Source organism: Meleagris gallopavo, chromosome 1 (assembly GCF_905368555.1).
Source record: "Meleagris gallopavo chromosome 1, MGAL_WU_HG_1.1, whole genome shotgun sequence".
Classification (NCBI taxonomy): domain Eukaryota; kingdom Metazoa; phylum Chordata; class Aves; order Galliformes; family Phasianidae; genus Meleagris; species Meleagris gallopavo.
Genome location: NC_139404.1, coordinates 141,838,340 through 141,851,607, shown reverse-complemented (window position 1 = coordinate 141,851,607; position 13,268 = coordinate 141,838,340). Strand labels below are relative to the sequence as shown.

Below are 13,268 nucleotides of genomic sequence, written 5' to 3'. Positions count from 1 at the left end.
GGAGCACTGGACAGCGCTGAGCAGTCCTACCCATACTTCTTTTGGAGCATGATCACAAGAGACCCATCTGTGAGACCACAATATTGCTTTGGTTTGGTGAAACTCCTCCAGTGGAGAGCCTGGATGTAAATGAGGAGGAAGGCTTCTCAGGTGCTTGGAGCCCAAGATCTTTGGGCTGAATTTGGAAGCTCAGTTGTCTGATGGTGCTGATGTTCTCAGAGGGTCTATACACAGAAATTACAACAAATTTCACAATTTCCAAGGGAGTGTGGGACTGCGTGCAATGATCTCTGCTTTAAAAAGCTGCTCGTGTGATGAAAAGGTTTAAGAACTCTTCTTCTAGATGGCACAAGAACCCACCTTGGGGAAGGATCATCTGGGGGTGTGTTGCTCAATGCAGGGGTACCTGAGTGATCAGTTGGTGCCATAAATCCCGTGCTAAATCCATTGCGTGGAACTCTTGCAGCTGCTAAGTGACACCATTTAACTTTAAAATATGAGTTGAAAATGATCTCAGCTTTTTTTTTTTTTTTTTTTTTTTTTTTATAGAAGCATGATTTGCTGCGGGCATCACTTGTAAATATTTAGTCTTTGTGAACTCTAGGATTTTGATCAATTACAAAATTTGAATAGTTCATTTGGAAGGGACCTTCAAAGACTGTCCAAATGCCTGACCTCTTCACGGCTAACCAAAAATTAAAGCGTGTTACTGAGAGCATTATCTAAATTTCTCTTGAATACTGACAGATATGTGGCATCAACCATCTCTCTGGGAAGCCTGTACCAGTGTTTGACCAACCCTCACGGTAAATAAATTTTTCCTAAAGTCTGATCTTGGTAGCCTATAAATGCAGATAAAGCACTTAATGAAAAGCGAGCTAAGGGCTGTTAATCAGCTTTTGCACAGTTCAAAAAAGTCATGCACCATTGTTCCAAATTTTCTCTCTAAAATACCTTTTACTGAGACTGGGTGCAGATTGTGAAAATTCTCTTCAAGAAAAGAAGAAGAAAGGAGAAAGCCATGGTGCAGTTTACCTGATTTTTCTTAACGTCTTCTGTGTTCCCAGGGGCCTCTGTAAACCATGGGGCAGGTACTGACTCTTTCAGTGAGTGCCTTTAGCCTTCTTTGCTTTCTGTTCAATAACTGTCTTAAAATGTGAGGAGTACTGCATGTCTAAAGACCATTCCTCGCCTCTTCCTAGATGCAGGCTCTCAGTCACTTTCTTTCTTATAAGATATTTTCCCCCTTAACTTTACACTATTTTATTGTTCACCTTATTTGGTTTATTTTTTTCCTCCTTTCTTTCTTTCTTCCTATTTTTCTTCCTTTCTTTGCTTCTTCCCAACTTTCTAAATAATTTATTAAATAATTGTAACAGTAATTAAACAACACTTCTGATGATGTACATTTGCTGTTCACACCTCAACTCAGCATCTGAACAGGAATGGATAATTTGCTAAAGTAAAGATAGTTCTGATGGACAGTTATATATTTCATTATCAGCATTAGAAAAAGATACATTTGTAAAGATAAAAAATGGACGTCTAAATGCAAACATTTGTCACAATCATTTATTACATCATGCCATGAAAATAAATCTTCAGCTAGAATATTTTTAAGTACAAAATAGCCATAGCATACAATTAAGTTCATGTGCCAGATGAAAGGAACATAGAGCCTTCTTTGTATTGATTACATCAGATTGGTTATTTTGTGGTCTCATTTCATCATGCAGTGGCTCATTCGGACTGTCCAGGAAGACTAATTAACACTAATGCTTCTAAAGAATTTTCGTTTGTGATGCTAATCTGTCACAAAACAAAAAGCATCCTCAGAAAGCCAGGGAAAAAAAGTAAAGAGACTACATCTTGCAGCCAGCTTAAATTAGTGTTAGCTTGATTTGTCTTAATTGAAAGGTTGTTTACATCTCTTTTGTAAGTGTTTATAAAAGTTGGCAGACAGAAGAATAGCTGCCCACGTACATTGCACAAAATTTTCTTTTATTGGAGCTGTTGTGTATGAGACTGTCATTAAAAAACCTTTTCTGTACATTTAGTCTTAAGGTATAAGTCTGTCTCTGTATTTATGTATACACACACACACAGCATGCTGTATTATTTTTACTACAAACAAATTTATGCTAAGTCCTCATATCACACTGAATATCTCTGCATTCATTCTAGCAGCCTCTGATTAAATTTCTGTGAGATGCAAGTCTGAAAAATATCTTAAACATAACTCGTAAAAATATCTTGCTCTTGCACTAATATGCATGTCTCTGGGTTCCCTGGATCAGCAGAAACGTGCTACTCACATAGCTGAGCACCCCTGCAGCTGCATGGGGAATCACCAGTCCTGGTCCTAGACTGTTGGCTGAGGGGACTTTAGGGTCTGCTCCTCCGGTTCCCCACATTCTTGGCTTCTCAAGCCAAGCCATCATCATATATGGAAGTTGTCCAGCTCTGTTGGTGTTGGCCATCAAATGATGGATTTTTGGGATCCACATCGTCTGTGCTGATGGAGGAGGGGAAAGGCTTGCTAAAGCTGCGTGGCAGCAAACAGCTCCCAGATACTCATAAGCATCTTAAAGTGATCTTATCCTCCAGAAAATACAGCAGAAATATTGGAGATGGGTGCAGTGATGCCTTCCTAAATCTTTAGGGCAACTTCAAGGAAAGTGGATAAAGGAGATAAGATTCTTCAGCAGAGCATAATTAAATTGCAGCTTAGTTCATAATGCTGACCGCTGAAGTGGTTTGCTTCATTTCAGTGTTGATAGACCATGTACTACATGTAAAGACAATTAGCAGAGCAGAGAGAAAAGCAGCAGATGCTAGAGATGCACCGAGTTAGATGACTCATTATGTTACGATGAATCTCTTGTTCAGAAGAGTGAAAAGGATTGTATAAAAAATAAAGGACTTAGGTAGACCAAATAATTCTTTGGTTTCAAAGATTTCAAAGATTTTACAAGAGAGCAGCAGAAAAATCAGACTCTTGCAGAATCTTAAATGCACATTTGCCTAAAGTGCAGGGGAGAAATACAGGCATACACATGGAGGCCTTATTCTCCCTCCCCACTCCTGCCCCTTCTTTCCTTTACGATTACATGTTGGCTTTGACATGTTCTCTGTTGAAACAAAAGAAAATATGTTTTAAAACTTAATAAATCTTTAAAAACTTCTCTAATTATAATCTGATCTAAAAGATAATCATAAGACCTGATTAAATAGAGGCTTCCTGAAAGCTTTGCAATAAACATATTTTTTGCAGCAGTTTTCCAGTCTAACAAGGCTAGCTAGAAAAAAATAATTGCCATCTCAAGGATTTCTTCTCACAAACAACTGAAGCATATAAAGCAGAAAGCAGGTATGAAGCAAGGACCTCCCATGCTCAGCAATGTTCTGTTCTGCAGTTACAGTCTTTGTTTTCTTAAAAATGAGCACAATTTTCCCCTTCTCTTGACAAACTCATTTGAGAATTTGAAACTAAATGAAGTACCATTCTGTATGGCAACACTTTATTGATGGAGACTAAGTATGTAAAAAATGTCAGGCTTTCTCTTTGCAAAAATGTAATTTTGTCCAAAAATCCAAATATGCACTTCTGCAGAACCATGTTTGAGTGTTGCATTTTTAGGGTATGCACTAATATAAGTGACAAAAGATTCCACGATGTCAAGCTCTGTAAACAAACCACTCCAGGGAAGTAACATTAACACATAATTGTATGTTTTTATCATGTCAGACCTGTCACAAAAAATAACTTGAATTGTGATTATAGTAATTAATTTTTCATCTGCCATTTGAGACACACAAACTCATTATGGCTGCAAGGAGGATATATTCTGGACTGCCGTTTTCGTGCATTGTGTATTTATGTTTCTATATGAAGAATAATTACAGAAGGATGTTAACAGGACAAGAGCTCTACATACACAGGCCTTTAGATATACCCACTATCTTTGTGCTGAGACCTGAAGGTCCTGAGAAACTCAAGGGTAAGAATGTGCAAGCAACATGGAGCAAAATAGATACAACTCAAGAGTAATAAGATGTGCTTATGTGTGTGTATGCCCCTAACCCACTTCTCCCTACATCATGCAGTTCTGGGAACCTCAGTGCTGGAAAACTGGTCTGGGGTGTTATATCAGTTTGAAAAGAAAGAAGAAAATGTAATTTTTCTCTGCTGTTTCTGTCCCCAGTATTCTGTTAATTCCAGTGCCTGCGTTTCATTATTTCTTTATTAACAGTGTGTCCGTGGTGAGTGGGTGGCTGGGCTTCCACTCCCGTACCATCCCTTCTGTCTCATAATGGAAATCTCTATGTGTTGGCATACAACTTAAAGAAACAAGAAAAAAAAAAAAGAAGGAAAGGTACAGATTCAGATGCCAGGAGATGATGCTAATGCTGTAACTTAGGGCACCCATTTAGGTGTGCTTGTACTTGGTTCCATTAGCAAGCCCAGGGGCTCCTTCCCTGCCACTGCCTCCCTCCCTGGGTCTCGTGCTCTGCCTGCCTGATCCCACCCGACAGTTGCCCCGACACCGCACTAATCCCTGCAAGTTTGGAACTAATGAACTCGCTGCTGGGCTGCCGCCACGGAGCTTGGTCCCAAACTATACTGTACTTCACACTCGATTTATTCTCCAGATGGCGAGACTGCGCAGCCCTGCCGCGAGGGACCACCTCTTCCACTGGAGTGTAAAAGTGGACGGATGTTGTTTTCTTTGCAGATTTGATAATTCAGAGCTAGCAACTCATGAGGATGGGTAGTGATTAGCTTTAATGGGTGCCAATTGAGACGGCTACTTGCGTATTCCCGTCTTTAATTTCGGTGTCTGCGTGTCCTGTTGGCAGTTGATTCATCTGCGATGCAGCATCACCAAAGGCTTTATCCTCCCCAGTTGGCGTAGCTGCATGCAGGAATGGAAATCTCCCCTCATCCCCCTCTGAGTCAGACAGAAGAGACACAAAAGGAGCTACAGTCACCTTGACCAACATTTTTTCTCAAAAAGTTTTCCCAGCACAAGTAGCCAATTTAGGATATTTTGGTAATATCAGCGTATAATATATAATAATATTAATGTAATTTAATATCACTGTTTACTACAGACTCTCTCAGTTGTCATCCTTCCTTGTTCACCTTGATAAGAACTCAACCTATGGGCCCTAATGGAGTACCACAGTCCCAGAGTGGACCCCTTTGTTTCACGGCCAAGTTTTTTCTTTACCCGGTCAGGACAGAAAGTTGTCCAATGCTGTAGGGTGAAGAACAGATAAATAATTTCTTACACTGTTGTTGACATACTCTAGCTTGACCAATCTTGGCAAGAACTTTACTTTGGAAAATGCATTTATTCTTGCATCTATTGCTACAAAAACGTGGTATTAAGTATTTTTTTTTTTTCCTCTACTATTACATCATTGAAATAGATCAACTAGCTTAAAATCTCAGCTTTTGTGTGCATATTAGAATTATATTTACATTTCACTGCATAATGAGGCAGAAGGGGATCTCCTTTTCCTCCATGCTTTTAGTTCATGCTGCCCAGAGATTTTGGTAGATTTTATAATTCAACCATGATGTTTTTTCCTGGAAGCCCAAGTAGGGCCACTAACATCAGTGGGATTTTCCCTATTGTAGGAAGGGCAGGCGCAGGGTCGGTCCCCTCAAGAGGTCTCTGACTTGGAATACCAGATCCATCAGCCTGTCCCACAAATAAAAATGCCCGTTCCTGATTCGGAAATTACAGTGACTAGAGGTTTATCATGGAAGGGAGGCGTTTCTGTTCCTGGGGTATCTAGGCAGACAGATCTAAAATGTAGTGGCTATAAGAAACTGCATTGATTCTCAGCCCAACAGATGGCATGGGTGTGTTAACTAACATAGCAACATATTTTCTATTAAAATATGGGAAAAAACAACAACCCCCTCCCCATGTTTGTTGGTTGGTATAAATTCAGTGAAGTTGTTAGTTATTTTTGGGATATGTACCAGAGGGCTGCACATTTAGTTTATGTAAATTGATAACAGCAACAGCCTGTTAATAAGTGTTTTGTATGGAAATATACCTAGAAAGACACGATCTGTCTTTTTTGGGAAGAGAGTTTGCAGCCCGAGGAGAAAAATAGCTAATGAGATGCTCTACTGCTCATTATTATAATCTGAAAAAATTGTCATGAATTAGACTACAAGTTTTTGAGAGATGTGCCTTCAGTTAGAATTGGATGCTGCCTTAGTGGATAATTTTGGAAGAGCTTTATTTTGCAAACTGGATCAGTGTGTGTTGAGACAGTGATAATCTGGCTTTAATTAAAAGCATAAATTGTTTTGGAGAATGCATTTCAGATACCGCTCTGCATCACGTCCAGAAACCTTTGGCCCAACATAGGCACCAGCCACCCCGCCTTGAGAAGGACAGGGAGGTGTGTGTGTGCTGGGCAGCATCGCGCGGCCTGCTTCACAACGTTCAGGCAAAATGGCCTTGGCTGCAGTGAACTCCTTGCATCTTTGCACAGATTTCCTGAGCCCGCTCATGACAGCTTTTGGGCTGGATTTTACAGAGACTATCTCTGAGAGTGACCCTGTATTGCGGCACAGAGATGCATACATGTGTGCACTGTGTCTCCAGTTGAGGCCCCTGCACAGGCACAGATTTGTAGCCGTCTGGTTTAATTCTACTACTATGTGCCATCTCACTGATTGGTATTAGCCTGAATATTAGCTTTGATGATTTTCTTCTCCTCCAAGTTTGCCTATTTTCTTGCAAAGTATCTCTCCAGCAACTGCATAGTGTTGAAGTTGTTTCTTTACATTTGCAAGTCAGCAGCTTTAAAGTTTTATTAGGACCATAAAAGCTCTTCACAAATGAAATTACTTTGATAAACCTTCATTTTGACAAAGAGGATTTGTTAGGGGCTGTTGGCAAGTGGGAGGAATTTGTTGCCCAAGCTGAAATGGGGAGAAAGTGAGGGAGACCACCAGTGCTCTTCTGCCACTGCCCTCCTCTTCTTGAGGCCAATAAAAGCACTGCATTTCAGAAAAGCACCCAAGTATTCTTCATGTATATCAAATATTCAGCAAGTTTATAAATTTGCATTCACAAAAAATAGCGAGTGGCCACAAGAAGCAAATGTATTTGGACGTTTTATTTAGTGCCAGCAGGAGAGTATCTTTTCACATGGTTCATGAGAATCTATAAATTATTGTGACATTGTTTTCAAAGGCAAGTTCTGAACTCTGCTATGAGCCTTAATACATCTTTTGTATATGGAGAAAAGGAAGATTCACAAAGCAGAACCAAAGAAAGAGATGTACATCTGTACTTACTGATACCCCTGATATTTGAGCACAGGAAATATGGAGATGGATTACAAAAATGAATTGTTTTAAGCAAAGGTATTAACGCTCCACTGTTGTGAGCGTAGACTTAGTGTAATATATTATAGTTAGTAGACAGATTCACATTTGTTAGATGTATTTAGTAATTATAATAGAGATGGATGTTTTCCATAAGTGATTGTTGAAAAATATTTAGGCATGAACTGAGCTTTTATTTGCTGGTTACAAAGAACTGAAAATTGCAGAATTGCAAGGTGCTGATGATGACTGCTTTAACAAGGAGTCAGGAGTGACAGACTTGTTGGGGACAAAAATACACTGGCTGTCTAGCTTTTTCCCCATGTCGTTTCTGTGAGTTTTCTGTTCAGCTTTTAAAAATGTCAGTAGAAAATAAGCTTTCTTTTTCTCTTTCTCTGTGGCTTTGAATGTATGTATACGTATATGTATATATTGTAGAGAGAAGCAAGGCTGACAGTTGTGAAAACGCTTGAAGAGTTTGACATTGGCCACACTGAGAAGTGTGTTAGGATAAACTCCGTGTCCAGTGGCCTTGCGGAGGAAGATCTAGAGGTGCTTTTGCAGTCCAAAACTCTTCCTTCAAGTCTGATGCTGCCAAAGGTTGAAAGTGTGGAAGAAGTTAAATGGGTGAGTAGCTAACTGTGTACAAACAATGTGGTAGCTTTTGACTGAAGCTCCTGGGTCAAGTTAAGCCAGGTGTAGAGGTAAAGGACTCTGATGTGACATGAGTGCCATGTCCTGTTCAAGCACAATTGTTGCTTGAATAAGGTAATTGGGAAGTGCTTCTGTTTAAATGTACAACGTGCTACATGAAACGCATATGTGAAGTGCATTGCCTTTGTAAAGAATACTAAATTTATTTCTCCTATAGTCAGTGAAGAGTCAGAGCATATTTTGAAAAGTAGCTGCATTGGTATCTGACTCTTATTTAAATATTCTGCCATTGAAATTCTCGTCTGTGGCCATGTGCCATAGTTGCATGCCCCATAAGAGGGAGCAGGGGAAAGCATGTTAGCAACATGTGAAAAGTACGCGGGGGGGGAGAGGGAAGGTCACTCCTGGGGGCAAATGGAGGAACAAACAGGAAGCTTTTAACTACTGTTTTTAATTAGCACAGATATTATTTCCTGAGCAGTTCTCTATTTCTTCCTTTTTAATTGCTGACAGGTGTGTTTGTGTTTCATGACTGACTTTTCAGCCAATAAAAACCTGAAATGTAAATGGCTGGCATGTCAGATTACTTAAGAAAACTTTGAAATAGGCCTAATTACGCTATAATTGTTTTAATTGTCAAGAAGGGGGACATTTGTTTGGGTAAGCCGTGACTGCTGCACGGTGCCAGTGCAGGCGCAGCCGTTCCGTGCATCGGGCTGGCGTTGTGGCAGAGCCAGCAGGCCGGCTGCGCTGGGAAGCTGGGAGGTGCCCTTGTGCCAACTGTAGTCCTGACACTGAGCCTCCATCACATGCTGCCGACGACATGCAAGGGCAACCTGAGCAAGCGCATCCATCCCGCGCCCAGCCCCACAGCAGCCAATGGGCCACAGCATTTGGTTGCCGCAACAGAGGGTGTGTGCCTCGAGCAGCCCTGTGAGCTCTGGGCACAGCTCATCACACACGAACATTCATGCTGCCAAAATGGCGGGCCTTCGTAGCCACGAGGCGGGCTCTGGGCAGGGGTGAGGCCCAGGTCCCCCCTCTCCCCATCCCTTCCACCTCTCCTCAGGCCTGCTGCCGTGGCCACTAGCTCACACACGGCCGAGCCCAGGAGCACAAAGAGTGTGTTCCACTGAATGACACCGGCGCGTTTCAGAAATCCTGCAGCTTCACTCCTGCCCGCTTCTTTTCCAGGCTCCCAGCCTAAGAGAAGCTGTTTATTTTTCCCCCCTCATTTTTATTTATGCGGAGCATAAAACCTGGAGGCTGATGCACAACTAAAAGATGGGCTTACTTGTTTTCTTTTGTGTGAGAATCTCTTGCTCTCCTTTTGTCCCTAGTGTGGGTACTTGTTTGACTGGCATGGCTTATTGGACTATAACAAGCGTAACTCTCCCTCCTTTGTGGCGGGACAATTCTCCCACAAATCCCGAACAGTGTGCATTCTTTCCAACACACTATTGGGTGTGCACGGGAACTGAAAGAATTGCGGGGGCCTGCTACTTCATCCCCTCCCCGAGCTTTGTTTTCTTCCCTCCGCCTTCTCCTTTCCCCCCTTCTCCCTGAAATGAACACTTTACCAGGCCGGAAACATTTAATCGTCTCCTTTTGAAAAAAATTAATTGAAACTTCTCCACTAGTTACCTTTTGTAGCGGTGCTTATTGCAAATTTTTTAAAGGGAGAAGAAGGGAGACGCCGTTTAATTAAACCTTCTTTATTTTTCACTTACCTGCCAACAAACCACAAGCTGTCAAAAATCCCGGAGAGTGACTTTTAAAATATTTTAAAATAAGAGTTCCACAGCTTTAACTCGCACCTGAAATATAAACGCAGTAGCACTTTTTCCTTCTTTTTTTTTTTTTTTTTAATCTGGCTGGGAGCCTTAAGAGCATACGCTGATGCGGTTTGATTACCTCATTTTCTGTGCTTGCCTGCACAGAGTTTACATGTTGTGCTGCCACAGTACCTGCCCAGTCGTATGCTTGCACGTGTGAATTGCACTCGTGTTTTCTTGCTGGCACATTTTTGGGTGGAAGTCCCTTCTCCAAGGAAAAGTTGCGGAGAGGGCCCCGCTGGTGATGCAAAGCAGGGACGGGAAGGGCAGAATTCTTTGTCAGAGAAAGCTGTGATTTATTTTGGCCTAATTGTAAAGTTACTGCAAATTGCTCGAAAGCTTTTTAAAGATCTCGGTGATTAGATTTTCCTTCTTTTGGGGAGGGGCAGTGGGGGGAAGCTAAAAGGGGAAATAACACCTCTAATCCAGCTTCTGGTAAATAGGCTGCCAGCTTTTAAAATGAGTTTCCTTTCTATTAGTCAGAATATTATGCTAAGCCTTAAGCATTAGTTTTTTATGTTGCCATAGCAGCCTTATTCCTGCAGGGTTGTGACCTGCGATGATTACAGTACAAAGCTTATAGGGTCTTGAAACCCCCTTTGAAGATGAAAAGTCTTTGATGGTTTATATTTATGCAAATCTCTTAGATATGATTTACCCAACTGAGACTGAATGGAGAGATGATTAAAATTCCCTTTCCTTTGATATCCATTAATAGTCGAATATTCCTTAAATTTAAAATATATGCATATGTTATTTTTGTCTTTATTTATTACGATATTTTTGCCATACCTGCAGTATGTTTATCTCTGCACAAACTGCCAGATCTAGACCGACATAATAGATTTACAATATAGGACCGAGGGTTTCTTTTCCCCCCTTTTTTTTCCCCCTTTTGAAAAGGGAAAAATCTGTGCGAGAGCTTTTGTATGTTTCCAGATGATAGATTTTGGAATTTGGGCTACCCCACTGGCAGCTCAGAGCTAGCTGTGAACTGGTCTCATGGAAAAAATTGGAAAGCTTTGGTCTTCAAAGAATTAAACTTCCTTTTTGAGGCCTTCCTAGGTAAGCTAAAAATTATGAAGAAAAGCCCCGCGAACAAAGGGCAGCGGTGCCGTAACGAGACATGCAGATGCCTCAGCGGCGGTGCAGTGCCCGACCCAATGCAGGCAGGGCAGCACTGTGTGTGCCCCATGACTGGGGCAGGCTGTGCCCCACCAGCAGGCCCTAGGATACGAGGTGCAAAGCCCATGCCTCGGTACAGACCTTCCCCAACGCTCTCTGCGGTTTTTAATTACGTCTTCTGAGTTTTGGGGCTTTTTGTGCGCCGGCGCTGCAGCCAGGTGAAACATTTAAAGTGCTGCACGTGCCCGCGCGTGCTTTTTTCGCCGAAGCCTCATGTTGTCTGGTTTTAGTTTGCAGACAAATTCGCACATCACTCGAAAGGCCGAACACTTGCAGAACCAATGCATTTTATCCCATTTGTGGAGACCGCGGTGGGGTTGCTCAATTTTAAGGTAAGTAGGTTTGGGTGCGGTCCAAGCGTTGGTGTTTTGCCCTCTCAGCCACCCGGATAAGCAGAGAGCTCCGTTGTCCCGGCATGATTTCCTCAAGGAAGAGAGGCTAAAAAATGGTAAACATGTTTTTCAGTCCGCTAAGACATTTGGATGCCTAACTCTCCTGTTTATACGGCAAAGGCCTTCATAAATCCAAAATATTTTGGTGGAGGAACAGCTCTAGATACTCCTTGCCAACTGAGGAAACCCATCTGCATTCCTACCCGCGTTTCTAACAGGAAACTTGCTTCTCTGAGGATCTGGAGCACACACGCTGCTGCGATAAACGACTATTTAGTAGCTGTCGAGCTTGACTTTGATATAGCATTTAATTAGAAAAAAGAACAATCCTCATTTCATTGCTGCTAAAGCGGTATAATTTTCTACTGACACAGTTTCAGCCAGATTTCACGTTGCAGTTTTTTTTTTTTTTCATGCGTACTACAGGGAGTTTAATGCTACGATTAAAAGTACAATTAACTTTAAAAATATCAACTATCTGAAGGATGATTTCAACCAAACCTTACATTTAAAGTGCTTTGTAATATAGGTCCCTCTCCACCACCTCTCACATCCAGCACAGATTTTCAGCGAGGAGAGGCAGCACAAGGAGGAGGCACTCGTGGGGCTCCCCCAAAGTGGATGGGGAAGGCTTGGGGCCAGCTGAGGGCACACGGGGCAGGAGCAGCTCGGGAGCTGCCGGCAGCCTCCGCCCGGCGCAGCCACGTACCTCCCTGCACGTCATAACATCACCAGGCAGAGTGCTCCCGTTTCAGGGCGCGGACACAGAACTAACTTGCATTTGCAACTGGCTGAGGTTTTTATTTGCCTGCAGTATTTTATAGGGGGGGGTTGATGCTGCGGCCCTTGATGTTGGCAGCAGAGTTGCCTTTTAAAGCATTCGGCTTAATAATAATTTTGTGTCCCACCAGCGGCCATGTAAGAACACCCACTAGCAGAGTTTGTAATTACTTCTCTCCCTCTCCGCATACCTAATCCTTAACAAATTAATATTACAAAGGTCAGTATAAAACAGTAACAGTCTGGAAATGCACTTCCTTATATATAGGTACGGTAGCAAAATTCTGCTTGCTTTCACTTTAATACTTTCCTGTGATACTTGTTGCATTTTTAACTTCCTTAGCTACTTTTTAGTTAGATGCAGAAGAAGCCTTTAAATTGACAATTTATCCGATAAAGAATCCAGAACCATTTTAAACCATTGAAATTGTTAATTTTATAACCAGGATCCCAATCTTTCTTTCTTTTTCTCGGGCAGTGCTGCTACATGTCAAACTGATCAAACATAATATTTTTTGTTTGCTTTTAAGCAGCCTTTGAGGGGTGTTTCATTCCTTACTGCTGCCTGAGTATCCGAGGCAGCAATCACAAGGACGTTATGGTAAGCTCCAGCCAAGAGGCAGCAAAGCTGTTGTGATGTCCTTCATCTCCACACTGGAGGCATATAGGTGCTCAGGGCAAGATAATCTTTTCTATTTTGCTGAGTCATTTTAAAGCATTGTGCACACTTGAGTACCTACAATGGTTTTACTTAATAGGAGCAATTTTAGCCAAAGGATCACCTGGTTTTGGTAATACTGAGTTGATGTAATATCCTCTTAGTCTTCCTGCTTCCTGCATTTCTCTACAAATTAACATTGTACTCCCATTTGTAGGCTGTCTGTGAGGAAGCATTGAGAAGAGGATCCCAGGTTGGCTTTCATTTGGATGCAGTCGTCTTCGGAGGAGAAGATTTCCGTGCCAGCATAGGTTGTTACCTGTCTCTTTTCTATAATGGTTAATGGCATTGGAGAAACCCAGTTTATCTCCATTGCATTACCGACAGCGATAATTAATGTA

At 41.8% G+C, this 13,268-nt stretch overlaps 1 protein-coding gene across 3 annotated transcripts in view; it reads left to right on the top strand.

The window, feature by feature from the left end:
- Window positions 1-13,268, top strand: part of CLYBL (citramalyl-CoA lyase) — a 169,102-nt gene that overhangs the window by 135,376 nt on the left and 20,458 nt on the right. For all 3 annotated transcript variants that reach the window (XM_085215573.1, XM_085215574.1, XM_085215572.1), the window contains exons 3-5: window positions 7,802-7,990; window positions 11,268-11,369; window positions 13,085-13,178. In XM_085215573.1, the coding sequence (XP_085071699.1) occupies window positions 7,802-7,990; window positions 11,268-11,369; window positions 13,085-13,178 (385 nt within the window). The remainder of the gene's footprint in view (window positions 1-7,801; window positions 7,991-11,267; window positions 11,370-13,084; window positions 13,179-13,268) is intronic.